Source organism: Petaurus breviceps, unplaced genomic scaffold, assembly GCF_028583685.1.
Source record: "Petaurus breviceps papuanus isolate PSGF00001 unplaced genomic scaffold, PetGlider_PUasm1.0 207, whole genome shotgun sequence".
NCBI classification, from domain to species: domain Eukaryota; kingdom Metazoa; phylum Chordata; class Mammalia; order Diprotodontia; family Petauridae; genus Petaurus; species Petaurus breviceps.
The window spans coordinates 8,280,261-8,299,594 of record NW_027185850.1 but is presented as its reverse complement, the minus strand read 5'-3'; the positions used below and the strand labels follow the sequence as shown (position 1 = coordinate 8,299,594).

The window sequence follows — 19,334 nt, the reverse complement described above, 5'->3', positions numbered from 1 at the left end:
TTCTCCTTCCTCCCCCTCCCTTCTTTCTTTTTCTCCTCCCTGCCTTCCTCCTTTCCTTCCTTCCCTTATCTTGTTCTGGTGGCGTTCTTTTTCCAAGTCCTACTCCAGTACTTCCTAACTTGTGTGGTGCTGGGCTGCTCTACTTCCCTCCAAGGTTGGGACAGAAGCATTTGATACACTTGTGTGCTACAGCTGTGAGGTATTATCCGAATATGAACCCGAGCTTCTGTAGGAGGAGGAGGAATGGCTGAGAGCTATCCCAGCTAACCTGTGAGGGACTTCACGTTCACACTGAGCTTGTGATTCTTTATTTCACCACCAACCTCCAAGGCAGGAATTACTGGTATTGTTATTCCCATTTTATAGATACAGAAACTAAGAGAAGTCATCAGAAGACAAGGAAAGAAGGCCAGCACTGTCATATGATGGTCACATTTTCAATCCATGCGTTCACAAATAAATTAATGGAAAAAAGCATTTATTAAGCACTCGCTGTTTCCAAGCACCATGCTAAGCCCTGGGGACACATAGAAAGTTTGAGACAGTGTCTGCTCTCCAAGAGCTCCCACTCTGATCGAGAGAGGTGATATATAAGACAAAAGTAATTTAGAAATTATTTTAAAAGAGCATTGACTCTCAAGTCAGGGGACCTGGGTTCATATCCCATGTATATATTTGTGTATGTATGACCTTGGGCAAATCGCTCTCTCACTCCTCCCTCCCTCCTTTCTTCCCTCCCTTCCTCCCTCCTTCCCTCCCTTCCTCCCTCCCTTCCTTCCTCCCTTCCTCTCTTGTTCTTGTGAACAACCCAAAATTTTCAACCCAAACTCCAGACTTTTCATTTATCCGTCAGTAGGGTACCTATCACCCCCTTACTTCCCTTTCTACAGAGATTTCTGATCAATGGGTCCTTTTTTCCAGCATTTCCTCATAATTCATGTCCATGGTAACATCTGAGCACGACATAGGCCCTGGCTGCACCAGCCCCCCTGTCCACGCTGCCTGCAGGTGTGGCTTTATCTGCGTGAGCTGCAAACTCAAACAAGTTGTTCTGGCTTTTTATGAGGTTGCTTAGGGTGAGAGTCTGAGTTGGCCTGTCCCTCCCAGTTACCTCATTTGGAGAGCAGGCAGAGGTAGCCAGGCAGAGGGTTACAGCAGCATCATGGATCTAGGAAGGGACACTGGAGGTTTTCTAGTCAAGTCCACAAGTCCTGAGTTAGTGCTAAACTATGGGCATACAAATATAAGTTGAAAGATGGGCCCTGCCTGCGGGGAGCTTACCTTCTAGTGGGGGGGGGGCACCTAAAAAGAAGGAGGGGGGAGCCTGGAACGAAGGCATGGCTGGCTTGAAAGTTCTTCTTAAAATGGACTTTCTGGGAGGAGCTGTCCAGTCCAAGGAAGGGACCACGGAAGGGTTGAAAGGACTTCCAGTGTGAGAAGCCCAGGGGTGAGGGAACTTTTAGGAAGAGGAGCTTCTGGGGCATGGTAGAGGTAGTCTGGAGGCTCAGGAGTGGAGGCTGGAGAGGACCAAAGACTTGGGTGCTTAATAAATGCTTACAGACTGCCCAACATCAGCCAGGTAGGTAAGTCTCTGAGGCAGGATTTCAACTCAGGTCTTCTGATCACTGGCTTTGGCGTCAGAAGCCCTGGGCTGGAATCCTGTGAACAAGGTCAGCAGCTAATCTGCAGCTTGGCCATGTTAGAGCAGGGGTCCTTAACCCTTTTAGAATCTCAGACCCCCATCCCCCACCAGCAGTCTGGAGCCCTTCTCAGAATCATGACTTTAAATGCATCAAATAAATACAGAGGATTGTAAAGGAAACCAGTTAGATTGATGAACATCTGTAGAATGGAAAAACATGAAATCCAGTAGCTGCTCTGATCAGTCTGTATGTTCAAAGTTAAGTGACGATTCCATGTATCTCTAACAACCATGATGGGATATGAGCTGTCTAGGATTTCGAATGCTGACAAAGGTTTGTTGAGTGATTCCGAACTGAAGGAAATACCGGATTTCAGTTAGGGACTGGTGTGAGTAGTGTCCTGCTTCTCCCAGCCAAGTTCACAGACCGAAGGTTAAGGGCCATTGCAGGACTCTAGAGCCCATGTCAGTTCCTCTACTGCACCCCCACCACCTTTAGGCTCTTCCCAGGGCCAGATTGCAGCACTTTCTCTTAGGATTTCGGAATCATTCTTGGGCAGCAGCTTTAGTTGTGTCTGCTGAACCAAGAGGAACTCAGTTCTGTTTCCCAGCATGGTCAGTCAAGTCTTGGGGGCCAGGATGGGTAGGGGAGATGCATAGGAGAGAAGAAAGGAAACCCAAGTCTCTTAAGTGCCTGCTGTGATAATGACTGTTATCAGATTTGACCCTCACACCAGCCCTGAAAGGTAGGTGCTGTTATAGCCTCATTTCACAGATGAGGAAACTGAGGCAGGGGTGAAGCAGTCTGCCCAGAGCCTTCAGATGGCGCTCTGAAGGCGACTGAAGCCAGCTTCCTAATGTTTCAGATGCTCCTGACTGGAACGTGCTGGTGGCGATGATCGCCGTGGCCCTTGTGATAGTGGGGATTTTTTCCATGCCTCGAATTCGAGCAAAGTAAGTTTACTGTTCACCCTCACAGCACCAGTGAAGAGCAAGCCATCTCTGAGCACAGCGCTAATGGCCCTGGCAAGGTCTCTGAGTCCTGGGCCTTGAGCCTTGGCTTCCAGATCCTGTGGAGGAGCCACCATGTTGGACATGTTTCCATATTGACAGTCAGGGCAGAAATCCACACATACAGCATCCAACAGTATTCAGCCAGACTGCTCCCAATGCCGGCCTTCAGGCTGCTAATACAAAGGCACTTAGAGTTTTGTCAAGCATATTTCTAAAAGCAGATCCTGCCCTTTCAGCAAAGCAAGAAGCCCCAGGCCTTGGGGGCCCCACATGGGCTTTTAATTGGTTGCTTTCATTGCAGAATGCTTTCAGTCATCTCTGCCCTACAACCCCGGTGGTATAATCAGGAGATCCCAGACCCAGCCAACAGCATGTGGGCCAGGAAATATCCCATCATGGCGGTAAGTGCTGGAGTGCCTAGCCCAACTCCACTCATCTTACAGACTAGGACACTGAGGCTGAGAGAGAAAGGAAGGCTTGCCATCGGTATCTCGGTGTCACTGGTGAACTTTAAATGTCACCTGCTTGCATCATAGTCTGTTTTCTTCCTGGATCCAAGGCCAATAGGAACAAGTGGATTTTCTGAACCAGATGCTCAGAGACCAAATGAAGACCTCTCTGGTACTTGGCTTAGAGGCAGGGCAAAGGAAGGTAGAATCACCAGATGTGGAGACAAGAAGACCGAGGTTCACATCTTGTACTGTGGTGACGCTTACTGGCTGTGTGCCCTGAGCACATCACTTAACCTCCCCGGGCCTCAGTTTCCTCATCTTTAAATGCCCATAGCACCCTCTATGTATGATCCTAGAATGCCAGGTTGCTGGTCTTGCTCTTTAGAAGCACTCTTTTTCCTCCCTTGGTCCCACACACATCATTCCATACACACAGGGAGACACGGAGCTTTCAAAGGCACAAATGAACAGACCTTCTGGAGGTCTCCTCCAAGGCTGCTGGCCAGCCTGCATGGCAAATCTTGATGTCTGATCTGATCTGGGCAATTCGCATCCTCTCTCTGAGGCTGTTTCCTCATCTGTAAAACAGAGGCTGGACTAAATGTTTTCTAAGTCAATGAGATAATGTGTGTAAAATGTTGTGAAAACTTTAAAGTACTCTGTAAAGGAATATTATCATTGTTGTTTAAAAACCTCTTCTATGGCTACCCAGCTGCCTCCTACCCTCTCCTTTTTCTCTCTTGCCCCTAAACACCTAAGGCTGGGATTGTCAGATTGTCTACCCTCCAAGGCACTTCCGGCCCTGTGGAAAGGCCCCCATAGTGACAACACTGAAACATTTCCTGACTCACTGTTTTCCAGGATCAAAAGTGCTCAGCCACCAAACTGGAAACTTGAAAGGAAAAGATGTTTCCTAAATGCAAAGGGCATACCTTTGAATTCTTTTAAAAAATGATCTCCCCTTCTTTCCCTTGTCACTAACATACCCACAAGCCCCACTCAAAGTATTCTTTTACTCAAAAGCAGTTGGAATCCCTAAAGGAGAAAAAATGTTAAGGCAACTGAGAGTCCCATTTAGCATTTTAAAATAATTTTTTTAATTAGAAAAATATACCTTCTCTCTTTTTTCTGCCCTCCCCTCCCAACTGAGAAAGAAAAAGAAAACTCTTTTAAACATGTACAGTCACGTAAAACAAGTACTATTCTGGCCACGTCCCAAAATACAGATTTCTCATTCTTCACTATTGTACCAGGAGGTAGGTAGCCTGTATCCCTGTAAACCCTCTGACGTCAGAGTTCCTAAGTCTTCCAAAGTGTGCAAGCCTTTCAGTATAGTTGCCATTGTATAAATTGTTCTGCGTCTGTTCACCTCACTCTGCATCAGTTCATCCAAACCTTCTTAGGTTTCTTTGGAAACATCCCCTTCATCATTCCGTATACCACAATAGCATTCAATCACATTCTTATATCATAACTTGCTAGCCCTTCCCCAATTGATAGGCACCCCCACAGTTTCTAATTCTTTACCACCACGAAAAGAGCTGCTACACATATTTTTGTGTATTTTTAGTTTGTTTTGCTTAGGATTAACCCCTCCTCTCACTCCCCCTTTTCTTCTTTCTCCGCTTCCTGTTGAGTGAAATGTATATCTGTGTCCAAGTCTGTATACATGTTCTTCCTTCCTTCACCATGTTCAGATGGAGGTGTTTCTGTAGCCTTCTGCTTGCCTGATCATGGGAGATATTTTTTGCTAACCTTCCCCTGCCTCACCTACCCCTGGATTATCCCTTTTCTCCTCCCTTTCTTTTCTTCGTTTAAAATCATCAAAATATAATCAGACTCCTCCTTGGCCTTCTAATTAGACGCCGTGTCTTTGACCCCTGACGGTAAGGTTCAGAGGGGACACATCTGTCATGCCCCTGTATTAGAATGCAAGTAACTTATCCAATATTAGCCTCTTATGATTGCTCAGTTATGTTTATTTTTCTAAGTTTTCCTAATCTCTTGAGTTTGCATTTCAACTTCTATGCAGCTCTGGACTTTTTATCAGGTATACTTGGTAGTTCCTTGTTTCATTTCAATTTTTCCCCTGGAGGATTATAGGGTTGTGCTCAGTTTTGCTGAGTAAGTTATTCTTGGTCCACCATAAAAGTCATAGAGTCGAGGGGCAGAATGTGGCACCTTACCAGCATGATTCCTTGAGGAGTCAGAATTCTAGAGCCAGAAAGGACCTCAGATCCTTTCTGATTGGCCAACATGACTGATGGGGAAACTGAGGCCAAGTGACTCGTCCACACTGACAAGTGGCAGAAATACAATGGAACTTGCATCTCGAGATCTCTGCTCCAGTGTTCTTTCCAGAACAATACACTCTATGGGGGTCTTCATCCTTTCCTTGTGCCTGAGCTGGGGAAATCAATGATTAATACTGTGTTCTTTTACCCTAAAGAAACATCCTTCAAAACCTCAGTAAAAGAAAAGATGGCTCTCTGAGCTGGGCCTCCTCCCTTTTCTGTCAGAGACAGGCAACTAAAAGTGTAAAATGCTGAATATATAGTCAACATTGGTTGATATATTGGTTGGTTTTGGTGACTGGCTTCTCCCTTCTTTCAATTTTTATTCTTTTATTCGAGGGATGGCTCAGGGTGTGAGGAAGGAAGATATTTTAGAAGTCATGTTAAAAAAAAACATTTTTAAACAGACAAAGGCTCAGTATAATTTGTGTGTGTGTCTCTCTTCCCTCCTTCCATCAGGATGAAATGCAGCTCCATTTTGAAAGTCTCTCCAACAGCTGGACCAGTTCTGAAGAGCCTGAAACTCTTGAAATCAAAGAAGTTCTCCAAAAATCAACCCCAACCCTCCGGGAGACACATCCCTCTTGTTGGCCAAGAAACCACGACCTCCAGGAGCCAGGTAGAGAAAGCTGGCTTCAGGCTCCAAAGTCCTTCGAAGTTGGGGTAGAATATGACGTCTCCCACCCCTCAACACCAGGGTCACGCCAGACTGAGAAAGAACAAGTGACTGACCCGTACAGGGCGATGGGATCTGGGGGACCAAAGGCAAAGGACCCAGTCAGCCCCCTTAAGGACATCCCGGTGGTCTACCTGCCTGCCAACATAGATTACTTACCTTCAAACCTGGAGTACCTGCCTCCCATTGCCGCAGACCCTGTGGAAGACAGTGAACTGCAGAGTCTGTCTTTGTCCATCTTCCCAAAGGGCTCATTTCATCCCCTCATCTGTGGAGAGAAGCTGACCCTGGACAGAGTTAAGATTCACTCTGGACCCATTACTCACTAGCTGACCACATGCTGCAGGACTTTCCAGGATGCCACCATCACACTTTCCATCCCATGGTCTGGTTATCTTGAACAGTCACAGTGCATCCCGTCCTCCCGGGAGGATTGTCCAGCACCCCAACCAAAGCAGGGGGCTTTCCCCACCTGGGCACCCCCCCAATCAGCCCAAGTAACCAAGGTCAGACACCTCACGGCTTTTATCTTTAGAGTGCATCACATACCGATTTTGTAACTAGAACACAAGCCTCTTGAGGGCAGGGACTATACCATTGTTTACTTTTGTACCCACAGCATTCTAGGGGTTTAATTAAAGCCTTAGGAGGAATGACTAAATCTCATGATTCTGGAAATAACACGGCTGCCCATCCATTGGGTGATTAGAAAACAAGCCTGTTTTATAGGAAGGTAATGAGATAGCGCTGCCATGAGCAATGGGAGGGATTCAGAGAATGGGGGAAGATTTGTAGGAAGGGGTGCAGCACGAAGGGAGTGGAGATGGACACACAGCTGGATTCTGAGCTAAGGAGTCCTGGAGGAGAGAGGACAAAACTGTCTCCTCCCTGGAGCTGAGAGGTGGAGGCCTACAGGCACACGGTGCTGTGCTTTCTGAAGAAGATGGCTTTGCTTAATCCTTTTTCTTTGTCACAAGGAAGACAATGAGAAATGAGGTGAGGGTGATGTTTCAGGGCATGTGGAGATGGGATTAAAAATGCTGGATAACTGTTAGATAAGAAATATTACCCACATTCACTTGGTGAAAATCTTAGGGGCTTTAAAATGTGTGTTCAATCGACTCACCCCCAAATCTGGTGTTCTGTGAATGCTTCTTCCCCAGTGCAGAAGGGCTGCGTGGAGTGGAAAACTGCAGGGTTTTCCAGATTCAGTCCAAGCCAGCTGATGCCACACCTGTTGCCCTTCAAAGAGGTATTTTTGAAGCAAGGGTTTGCTTTGAAAACCAGTTTGGTCGGCAGCAGAAACCACTCCTTCCCGTGTTCCTCCAATTTAGACTCTGGCCAGAGATGGCATCTCAGCCCCACCCAGCCTGAGAATCCAAAAACAACTCACCTCTCTATACCAGTTCACAGTTTACAAAGAGCAGTATCATGGGGTCCCCAAGACCTGAGTTCAAGTCTTACCTTAGACATTTACGAACTGCATGACCCTGGATAAGTCTTTGCACTTTTCCATGCCTTAGTTTCCTCATCTGTAAAATGGGGTGGTTGGACGCGCTGGCCTTCTAGCTCTATGATCCTAAAGGCCTGTGTGCCACATGCTGCACAAGAAGGCCAGTTTGGATTTCATTTCTGTAAACTGAGGAGAAGACCTGCTGTGTTTGGGTTTGTTTGTTTTTTTTTAAAAAAAACTACATATCTGGATGCTCTTCACTGTGAGATTCCGTTCAACCCGGGGCAGGTCTGATCAACCGGACCCCCCCCCCCCCCCCCCCCCACACACACACAACCTGCTGTTAGACACAGTCACAGGAGCATAAATTTAGAGAAGGAAGAAACCTCAAGCTTAATGGGTGGATAATGGGTAATCATCAACTTTACAGATGAGGAAACTGAGGCCCAGAAGAGTTCATCTCGCCCCTAAGGTCACACAGATCATGTCAGAGGCAGAATGAGATTCCAGATCCTCCAAGTCCAGAATCGGGATTCTGTCCCCAGCACTGCCCAGGGGCCCCTTCTCAGAATCTAGTCCTTAAAAATAAAATACCAAGGGAAGCAGTCACATTGAAATCGTTGTCATCATATGTTTAATACGCAGTTCGGAGCCCCCAAGCCAAGGACCCCTGCTCTATGTGTCAGTAGACTTTGCTTCTAATCTTTGGGATGGTCTTTGTGTTCCTGTTTCCAAAGTTTATTAGCACAGGGCTAAGCATCTAATAGGTACTTAATAAATGCTCGAGTTTAAGGTTTACTAAACACTTTATCTTATCTAATAGGTAAGGCAGGGAGGTAGACACATCAGAAGCTAGGACAATGTAAAACAGTTATTGATGTGAGCAACATATGCTGTTGGGGGGATCCAAGGTCAAGGTTGGGAGGGAAAAGCCACGTCGCACCCCGTCGCGGCTTGTCTCCTGACATGTGCGTGTCCCAGGGAGACCTGGGTATGAATCCTGCTTGATGTTTTCTGGCTCCATGACCTTGGCTGATTCAGACCCTATGGCAGAGGGTGATTGTGAGTGAGACTCTGCCTGTCTCCACGTAGCAGCCCCTAAAATGCCACAAACATGTGGGCTGATGTCAGGCTTGTCCCTGCTGACAGGCCTGCCTCGAAGGATCCTAACCCTAAGCCCCCAAACCCCCAGACTTTCTGTAGGGAGTGTAGAGCGTCCAAGGCCCAAGTGATCCGGTTGTGGGAGACGACCCTCTGCTCGGGCTCTGGGGAGAGGGGAGGTAGGTGCTCTTGGAGACCAGAGCCATTCTTCTGAACCGAGGCCAAGCCATAAGATGACCATCCATGCTCAGGCCGCGTGGCGCTGACCCCAACTTCTCATAACAGGTGGAGACGGGAAGGGAGAGGGTCCTTTGTTGTTCTATTAGGAAAACACAATATTGACAAGATTGTCATAATACCAGTGGGAAGGAGGGTTCGCTGAACCCTGGCCCCAGTGTGAACAAGCACCCACCTGGGGACCGGGGGCATCTTGTACCAGAGAGAAGAGGAAGAAGACTCCCTTCCTGGGCACAGGGATAGCCCCAAGCACAACTGTGAACTGGGCAGAATCTTTGCTATTCTTCTATACCTTCTAGTGCACTCAGCCTGGAGTCAGGGAGACACAGGAGTTGTGTGACCCTGGGTGAGTCACTTCCCTTCTTCAACAGTAAAATAGTGATAATGTTAGCCTCACCCCCTCAAAGCACGTAGCCCACCACTGGCCACGTAGTGATGCAGTAGATGCTTGTTCCCCCCTCTTATGATCCACTCAAGGACCTTCAGAATTCTCCATGATGACACATTTCCTCCTCCAATCCTGACCAGAGCTGTCCAAATGTCAGAGAAGTAGAACTTTGGGTGGGAACTCCCTGCCCCCATTTAGACGAAACCCACCCATAGTGAACTCTGTGGTCACAGCCTGGGGCTGGGAGGAAAGGGACTTCCTCTGGTCAGCCAAAGACCAAGGCTAAAATCCTGCCTTTTTCCAAGGGCCCAGACATCCCTTCCCTTCCTTGGCAGAGCTCTGGTCTCCTCTGATGGAAGGTGAGCTCAGCCTGGAGAGGAAGAGGGGCTTCTGTTCTGGCCCCCCGGCCTGGACAGTGCCCAGCATGAGCCTCCTCACCCCTCGTCCCGGACAGCACCTGGCTCGAGCTCCCTAGCCTGGATGGTGCTGGGCCTTCAGCCCCTGTCCCTGACAGCGCCTGGCCTGACTACCCCAGCCTGCAGCTGGTGCTCAGTTATACAGATGAATTTCTCTAAGGTCACAGATCTCGGGGCCGGTATCCTCACTCACCTGGTGGGAAATGATCCGGATTTCCTCAGCACAGAAGGGCACTTCTAGGCATCTGCCCACACCAGGCTTATACCTGCGGGCTTCAGGGCATGCTTCCTTCCTCTCCTTGGGCTCCCAGCCTTTCACAAGGGCTGGCACCAAAACGTCTGGGACCAACGTCAGCTCCCCTCTGGGTTACAAATGGCAGAACGAGATGGAGAACATGCTCATGGCCCAGTGCCCCTGCTCTCTGAGCCTCTTGTTTCCTTATCTGCAAATAGATGCTTGAACTGAAGAATGTACGAGGTCCTTTCCAGCCCCAAATCTATGGTTCTGCACAACACGTTTTCAATGACTTCTTTCCAGAGCTGACATCTTTCCTATTCCTACCTTCTCTATTTCTTTTTCGAAATGAATGAATTTGACTTTGAAAGATGTTTGGGTGGCAAAGAATTGGAAATTAAGGGGGTGTCCATCAATTGGGGAATGGCTGAACAAGTTGTGGTATATGCATGTTATGGAATATTATTGCGCTATAAGAAACGGGGAGCAGGCGGTCTTCATATTTACCTGGAGAGGCTTAAAAGAACTGATGCTGAGTGAGAAGAGTAGAACCAGGAGGAATTTGTACACAATTACGGACACAACATATGTGTGATGACCAACTTTGATAGACTGGACTCTTCTCAACAATGCAGGGATATGTCAATCCCAAAAGACGCATGATGGAGAGAAAAACGTGCATCCAGAGAAAGAACTAGAAAGAACTAAATTTATATCCAGGTGGAAGCAAAATACCTGATCTTTTTTGTTCTCTTATTTGATTTTATGTCCTCTATACCATTTTTCATCCCAGCTGGTACAATCCATCCTTATAACCTGACCATTGTATAATGTGAAAGTATCTACAGATCCTATACTTGATTATAAGACGCCATGGGGGGGGAGGAGAGGGAGGGGGACAAAATGTGAAATTCAAGGAATTGTGGAATTGAATCCTGTAAATTAAAAGGAAAGAAACAAATTAGTAAATTAAAGAATTAATAAAAAAAAAAAAAAGAAAGATGTTTGGGAATGGACAGGCCCTGGGCCAGGAGACAGGAGACACCCAGGTTAAATTGCTACTTACGAGGCAAGTTACCTCAGTTTCCCCATCTGTAAAACGGAGATACTTTTTCACCTACCTTATACAGTTACTGAGTCATGGGACCTGTCGCTGCCCTGGACCTTTCTTAATCTCTCTTTTTTTTTTTTAAATAAGTCTAATTTCCCAGTGGAAAGCTCACATCTAGTTTTTGGATTTCGCCCAATTTTAATGACTACAAATATGTCCGTTGGCTCATCTCCATTGGTCACAGGGCTCCCCAAATACTACCTTGTAGGAAAGCTGCTTTTCAGACTCAGGGTAGCTGGGCTCCAAGGGGAAAAGGTAGGGGGAGAAGGGAGGAGGCATCTAACAGTGGCCCTGGGCCCATTTCCTCTTCTCTCCCCTGAATCTGTCTCCTTTGCTGGGTTCTGTCACATGCAAGAGAGAGGGAGACTGTGTCACCAAATTTCAGTCCATTGCCTCCTCCATCAATTGGTCATAACAGTAGTGCCTCCCTGCCCAGGTTTTCCTCAAGGATCCAGGCTTGTACGTGATGTGCTTTAGACTTTCAGGTACAACATAAATGTGAACTCAGATATCAGGCAGCCACATCCTTATATCCTCTCACCTGACCCATCTTCACCACAATTTCCTGAAGAAAGTGGCCTCCTCCTCAGAGATTGGGGCTGCTTCTGTCAGCTTCTCCTGGAGCCCTTAAGAAAAGCAGAAGACAATTCACCTGTCTCTGCTTTTCCTTCCCCCCTTTCTCCACCCTGCCCCCATTCTTCTCTCCCCCCGCCCACCTCCATATTCCTTCTTCCTTAAAATTCATATTTGCAGTTGGCCATTATGGACATTCATAGATTGAAGTCAGAAAAAAAATCAGAGCTGCAGACACCCAGCAGCTCAGGCTGCACCAGTGTGAACTATGTGAAGCCCTGCTTCCTCCCGCTTCCCTCCCCCCATCCACTTTAGGGGCCAGGCTCGTGTGTGTGTGTGTGTGTGTGTGTGTGTGTGTGTGTGTGTGACAAGAGTGTAATTCTGCTAAGACTTCAGGGATAAAGAAAGCACCATCGCAGACACGAGCCACAAGCCAGAGCCCTGTACTGTCCATTTTAAGCATCCCTGAGGTTGTTTTTAGAAGGTAGCAATTACAGGAACAGACAAACCCCAGCAGGGCCAGCCACTCTGTGCCAAAGAAAACCAAGCCCCGCACCTTGAGGAGGTGGAAGGGGTTGAAGAACCCCGTGTAATTTCTCTCTTTCGTTTCCTCCCCCACACCGCCATCGATCAGTGCCCCTGGTTTTGTAGATGGTCGTCTGTCTTTTCGAATCCCCTGAAACAATCCATGCTGTGGGGCCGGCCTCCTAGCAGAGGGCCATTCTGTTGCCCGATTGTTCTCTCTGCAATCTGCCGGGAGAGCCCCCAAAAGCAGAATCCCTTCTACACCACGAGGCCTAGGACACATTAATGGAAGCAGTCCACTGGAACGAGACGGCCTGGAAGAGGCCCATTTGGTAACAGCCTCTTGGCTGATCCTGCAGCTTCTCTCCCAGTCATTGGCATCAGTGCAGAAGAACACAAACCAGTACCTTCACTATGCATTCCATTACGAGCTCTGGCTAAACTGAGGAAAGGCCTGAAGAGGCCACTGGAATACAATCTATTTTTAAAAGGGAGGGACCCCTCATTGGAACCATTCTATCCCACTGTTATTCCTGTAAATAAGCAAGCATGTCCCACAGCATCCTGCAGAAGACTGCCAGGAATGTCATAAATGTTATGTCTCATCTCATTCTTCTTTTAAAAATTCTGTTAGCCCAAAGTCCCTATACCTTGACTATAACTGTCATTCTGTGAAGACATTCAGTGAGCCAAAGTAATTCAGTCTTTCAATTCACACATATGTGTGAGTGTTGAGCTCATTTTGTTACCTAATGAAGACAAGAGAAATTTAACAACAAAGCTAACCAACATGACCACCGGAACCTAAGGGATGCACCTGCTGTTCCCTAAAACAGAAGTCGGCCCCAATGTAACACACGATTTTCCTGGATGGTCATACTCAACCAAAACAGGGTGAATTTGGCCATCCAGGACATAGGATGTAAGAAAGCCAGGTCCTCTCTCCTCCTGTATACATCACAGCCAGTGGCTAGCATTGTAAACAGGGTAATTCCAAAGTCTGCTCAGCAACCCGCCAGGTAAATTTAAAAGTCCAGAATCAGTCCAGAGAGCATTTTCAAAGTCACACCTTGCTCCCAAGGATGCACACAGGCCCAGTTCTGCATTCCAAGTTTAAGCCACACCATGATTTACCAATCAGAAGCAACCCTGAAGTTCATCTTCTGCTGGACCCGAATAGCTCCTGAGTCAGACTGGGAGCCAAGCTGCTCATCTGCTTTGCACTAACTAACCCTGGCTAGTGGAGCCCACGGGAGCATCCTGTGGGTGTTACAGCTTCAGGAAGCCAGCTGCTTGCAGGAGCGAGGGCTGAGCATGTTTCTGTAGGACTTTATATGGACATACACATGATTCCAGAGGCAGTTAACACCTAAAGCTTCAGTCTGCTGATCTCCAGTGAACACTACCATGCCTCCCATTTTAGAACGGGGACCACATTAAAAATTTTAAAGCTCAGTAACTTCCTTCAGGTACTTCTGGTTAAGGAAATATTGTCCCAGACATGAAGGACTGCAATTGCCTGGAAAAGAACATTTTACACCAAGTAGGGGGGAAAAACCCAAAACTTCTTTCATCTATCTCTTCTTAGCTTCACAGGGAAAAATAGGATGCTTAAACAAGGAACTTAAAGCAGGTATGGTAGGTACTTTCTTGTTCAGTCATGTTCAAAAGATACTAGAGTGATTACCATTTCCTTCTCCAGCTCATTTTTACATATGAGGAAACTGAGGCAAATAGGGTCAAGTGACTTGCTTAGGGTCACACAGCTAGTGTTTGAGGCTGGATTTGAACTCAGGTCTTCTTGATTCCAGGTCCATCGCTCTATTCACTGCACTAGGAAGGTACTTAGCTTCTGTTTAATCTCAAGGCAGCCCAAAATACACCAGAGCAATGTACTTTTTTTTTTTTAAAGCAATTGGGGTTAAGTAACTTGCTCAAGGTTACACGGCCAGGTGTTTCTGGGTGGATGCTAAGTGTCTGAGCCCGGATTCCATCCCTAGGTCATCTGGACACTGGAGCCAGTGCTCTTACTCGCTGTGCTACCTGGCCGCCCCGAGCAATGTACTTTTAAGGTAAAGCTAGATGAAAACTAATGAAAAGAAGCTGAGAACAGGCCTTCCAGACCTGCCCTCATCCCTGCTCACCTGCTTAAAATGCCACTCTCATCACTTCCCACCTGTCCCAGTTGACAAGACAGCCAATGCCCATTGAAAATACAGGTGTTGACAATGTTGGAGCCCCGAGTGTGTAGGGTGAGACACAGACTCTCTTCAGGAGAAAATGGGACTTTCCACGGTTTTGTTTAGAAACAGAACCATTTTATTTGATTTCTATCACAAAGCAAAGAAACGTATCCATTTCCCTCCTTTCCTTTTCTTCAGAGCCTGGTAAACTCAGCTGGGATTCCCCTAGGTCTCTTCTCAGTGGACTCGGACACAACTGGCTTCCTTTGCCTCTCCCAAAGCTCATGAAAATGAGTTTGCCATGTTTTTACCAAGCTATTCTCCATCTCTCTTCCAAGTTCTTCCATCGTGATACTGATACAGCAGGATGGCTTTCAAAGCAACTAGAGAAACAGCTTTTCATAAAACAATGGCATGCCTTGTTTAAAAGACATGGTTATTGATACAGCAAATGACATGTTTTTAACTGCATTAAAATGAACCAGTTTGGTTAAAAGCACCAAAGTCATTCTTCGGCAGGAGATGCTCTCTTCAAAACGGGCATGTTCTGCAGGCATTTTCCGAGTCGCACAGCTCCAACTCGGTGACCACCCATCACCATTCTGATAAGGCTAAGGCCAGGGAGAGGCGCACTCTTGCTTGAAAAAGGTCAAGTTCTTGGCAGCACTTAGAGGAGGCTGCAGAAGCAGTCAACACCATCCCCTTTCTTCTGCAAGGTTTTCTCTTTCAGATCACTAGGAAATGTTTTCAGTTACAACTACTTATTGGTGGAATCCTGTCTTGGTTATGCATAAATTGTCAGATAGGCATGCTAGATTTTTGCTTATTTCAAAAAGGAAAGTGGGCACTCTGAAACCTTCAAGTCTGTCAGTCTGGAACTATGAAGATGCTGATCCCCACCAAGAGCCTGCTGATTGACTTAACGAAGACACCAAAGCCCCAGTCAGTATGATGCACCTCTGGTCTCCATCGGCTCTTACAGGGCAGTCTGCGTTATTAAAGTATGCTACAGCAGGAAAACCTGGGAAAACTCTCCATCTGGTATGAAATGCATCTGATTCCTTCTCTAGGTGGTTTGGCCGCTCTTGCTTACCCATCACGTGTGTGAGAGGCTAATACCAACTGTAGTGTGTAACTGGGCCCTGAGGTCAACTGACAATTTAACCATTAGAGTAATTGGCTTTGCTGTGCTTGGCAAGCAACTGCTTCCAAAGAAGGCCAAGCTAACTATAAAATCAAAACATTCAAGGTCTGCTGCTAAATACATTTGCCCTCGGTATGCTCACTAATTCCTATAACCGTGAACTCTTACATAAACACGGTGTGACTCAGGTTTCAATATTCAAAGGTCCCATAAGGCCAGAAAAACCTAACGGATCATCCAATCAAAATATTAAGCTTGTTTTCAATCATAATAGTAAAATAATCTCAGGGCAAACGAGAAACTTCATGAACCTAACATCAGCGAGGCAAAGACTACCCCAGGGAGATGTTATAAAGAACACAATCTCATGGCTAACAGGAAAATGACTTCTGTCCTAAAGCTTCCCTCACTCTGAACATCTAAGACACCTGTGAATGAGGCAAATGGTAAGTTAATCTCATCACACTAAATCACAGAAGTATTTGAGAAACATCTGGTGACTAGTCTCGGAGAATCAAGTTCTTACTCCCCAAACCACTGACCATTGAGGGAATGGTGTGAAATTCTCCTAAGAGGATCTCCTTTCCCACTCCAAAATAATTCAACTAAATGCAGTCATGATTCAAAGGAAAAAAAGAAATACGAAAAGCCAAGTACTGACTGTATCATCAAGATATACAGGAAAGTAATGAGTCCGAGTCCCCAGATTATAGTGCCAGCCATCCTGGTGATAAGTTTTTCCCTCATAAAACCGAAAATGCTTAGAAAAGGATTGACGATTCCTCCAATACACTCAAATCCATCAGGGCTACCAAGGGACTAAGTCTCAATTGCAAAAAAGAAACTTGCCACATTTTTAGGTTTGGTCCTATGACGGTTAAAACTCAAAATCCAGTATTATCTCCTTTTTAGAGATGAGGAAGCTGGCAATGAGGTTTAAGGGACTTGCCTCAGGTCACAGCTAATATTTGAGCTAAGATGAACTCAGGTCTTCCTAACTCCAAGTTGAATACTACCCAATAATAATTAATGGCACGAAGGTAATATATTTTCCTAAATGGGCAGCCTGCAGATAGCCCCTGAAGCTGTCTTTACTTTGCTCAGAAATGATTATTAAGCAAATGTTCATGGAGAAGGGTTGGTGTCCCATCAACAGGTCACTTTTTATGGGCTTCGGACAAATAAGTTATTTTTCAATTTCCTAACCTACAAAAGGGAATTACCAAGTATTTGTGGGAACCAAGAAAAGTAGTTCAATTCTAAGCATATGTCCAATGCCATGTAAAGTACTAAACCACTGTGTAGGGCATTTCCCATCAAGCTTTATAGTTATATTGTTATATCTTAATTACTGACAAATTCTTTGATAATTCTAGATTTACACTTCTTCTGTTAACATGATTCCCTTGATGGCCTAAGAAGAAATACATTTGTCCAAATCTCTATCTGGGTAGACACACAGAATTTCCTAAATTACCTTGTACGTAACACCAGCATCATCTTTACAGAAAGATTGTTTTTTTCTTGGATATGTAGCAAGGTCCTTCCAACATCAAACTCAAAAGCCTGCTTTGTAAACCAACGGAAAAGACAGGGAAATATACTTGTGCCTAAAACCAGGTGCCATATACAAATACAAGTACAAACAATGATCAGGTAAGTGGCGAGGCAGAATTTTAGTACCAACCAAAAACTGCTATCTGGGGGCCTGGAAACACCTTCCTGGGAAGTGGTGTGGTGGATTCCATTTCCTGTTACACACACTCCTTTCCAGGCAATATATTAATGTGAAAACACTTGTCACCTTTCAACGCTGGCTCTTCCTGCCTTATCAGTGCATGCCTTAAGAGAAGCTCTGAGTTACAACAGAGCCCGGGGGGACCATCTGTACTGAGCTACCATTAGACTAATGCTAACATGCTTTTTGCCCATTATTCATCCCCTGCCCTCTACAGCTACCACCTCCCCCTTTCTCATTGAGTCTAGACTATTAGATTGTACCTAATCACTTCAAATCCTCTTTTAATTTAGTTTTTAAAGGTCAACAGACAATATCTATAGCACCTTAGGCTTTTTCCCCCTGAACTCCTACATAATACTGATTTTCCCATCCAATACCTTCCTTATTTCCTCCCAAACCTACCTAACTTCAAATCTAGTATTTATAGTACTATGAAGTACTATAGTACTATAAAGATTATAACATTCGAGGGATATTTTCTCAGTTTGAATATAATCCTCACATCATTTTTCTGGCCAACAATGTTTTGTCAGCTTTTAAAATTTTCCTGTTTCCAGATTTGTCTTTTAGAGAAAAGCTCTTTGGAAGATCAGAGCAAGCCAATAAACCGCCTCACCAGTTATCTGCTATAATTCAAGTTCCACAAGCTATTTTGCCACTGATATTCACTTAAGATTCATACTGCTGACAGTGAGGTGACCTGTTTCCCAGATGCTGTCACCTATAAATCTATCTAGATTCGCCTTCTATTGTCTTTACGACACTGCTGCTAACCATACCTTGCAAGTGATCTTTTAGTTATCAATTAACTTCTTTTGCTTTTGCGTTCTTTACATCTAACTTTAAATGACTTACATAAAAGAAATTCACTGGGTTTGGCTGAACTTAGTACAGACACATGCCGAATGCCAACATACACCGCTCCCTATTTTTATCTTCGCATGAGGGTGATTCCGTCCACTTTAGACCTCACCACCACTCACTGTACGTATGAGGATTCCGTCCACTTTAGATCTCACTACACTTCAGATCTCACTGCCATTGTACCAAACAGAATGCCTCCTAACATTTATCTTTTCTAATATTCTTAACCAGTGAAAATTGAAAAATTGTTACTCAGTCACAGTGGCTGAGTCAGTCCCAACTTACTCTTATGAGCTGATGTCAACTCAAGGTTAAGCACGGGCTCTTCCCTAGTGCTTTCAAAATACGTCCTTCTAAGATGCTGGAATCATCTGGGCCAGGGAGTGACTATCTTCACATAGTTTTGTGAAGATTTCTCAGGAAAGCCCAGCACAAAGCGACTCAAGCTCTCCCCAGGTTTTCTACCCAAGATGGACAGAACATTCCAACTCGCCTCCTGCAGGTCATTCAAAGTCTCCATTAGCATGCCATATCTGCAGTTTATGAGGGGATATCCATGTCATACAACTTCTCTTTCCTTTAAAATGAAAAAAAAAATCCTTTAAGCAGCTTATACCATTTATATCCATTTTTTCCTTTACAAAAAGCAAAAAACAGGACAGCTAGGTGGTTCAGTGAATAGAGAGCACCAGCCCTGGAGTCAGGAGGACCCGAGTTCAAATCCGGCCTCAGACACTTAACACACTTATTAGCAGTGTGACTTTGGGCAAGTCACTTAACCCCAATTGCCCTTTAAAAAGCAAAAAAAAAAAAAATTCCTTAAAAAAAAAATATCAAGATTTAACTTTCATGCTCAAATGTACCCAATTACCCAAACAACTCCACTCACTAAAGATCTCAATTCTCCAGCTGACGTGGCAGCTTATCACCAGTCCCCCCAAAACGCCGAGTGAAGCTTTTCTGAAGCTTTAGTGAACAAAGTTGTCTGATGTTTCTCCCCAGGTTAAACAGAGGCAATGACGACCTCACAAAACCAAAGCCTTGGGAAAACATAAATCGGTGAAAAACCAGGAAACACATGAGTCTAAAATGGGCTTCTGCTTCAAATTGTTTCCATGACTTTTTAAAGAGAGCATGAAAATAAACCTTTATTTTCAGTTTTCACCCACCAGAGACACGTTCACAGTCTTAGCACGACACACAGGGAATCAAGAGGCAAATTTACATCAGATAAACAGATCAAGCGACTGTAAAGTGCACGCTGGCTTGAAAAACACTGACATAT

The 19,334-nt window shown here is 45.5% G+C and overlaps 1 protein-coding gene and 1 long non-coding RNA gene across 2 annotated transcripts in view; one reads left to right on the top strand and one right to left on the bottom strand.

Moving 5' to 3' along the window:
* The window catches only part of LOC138164878 (interleukin-12 receptor subunit beta-2-like), an 83,317-nt gene extending 76,149 nt beyond the window's left edge, over nucleotides 1–7,168 (top strand). Inside the window, exons 14-16 of the mRNA XM_069092812.1 lie at nucleotides 2,509–2,596; nucleotides 2,958–3,057; nucleotides 5,862–7,168. Of these exons, the coding sequence (XP_068948913.1) occupies nucleotides 2,509–2,596; nucleotides 2,958–3,057; nucleotides 5,862–6,407 (734 nt within the window). The 3' untranslated portion in view covers nucleotides 6,408–7,168. The remainder of the gene's footprint in view (nucleotides 1–2,508; nucleotides 2,597–2,957; nucleotides 3,058–5,861) is intronic.
* LOC138164879 (uncharacterized) lies at nucleotides 5,713–7,730 on the bottom strand. The gene is made up of 3 exons (XR_011169207.1): nucleotides 7,205–7,730; nucleotides 6,238–6,276; nucleotides 5,713–5,927 (listed from the first exon to the last, which is right to left on the bottom strand). It is a non-coding gene; the product is annotated as an uncharacterized lncRNA (long non-coding RNA).
* Nucleotides 7,731–19,334: the final 11,604 nt, after the last annotated feature.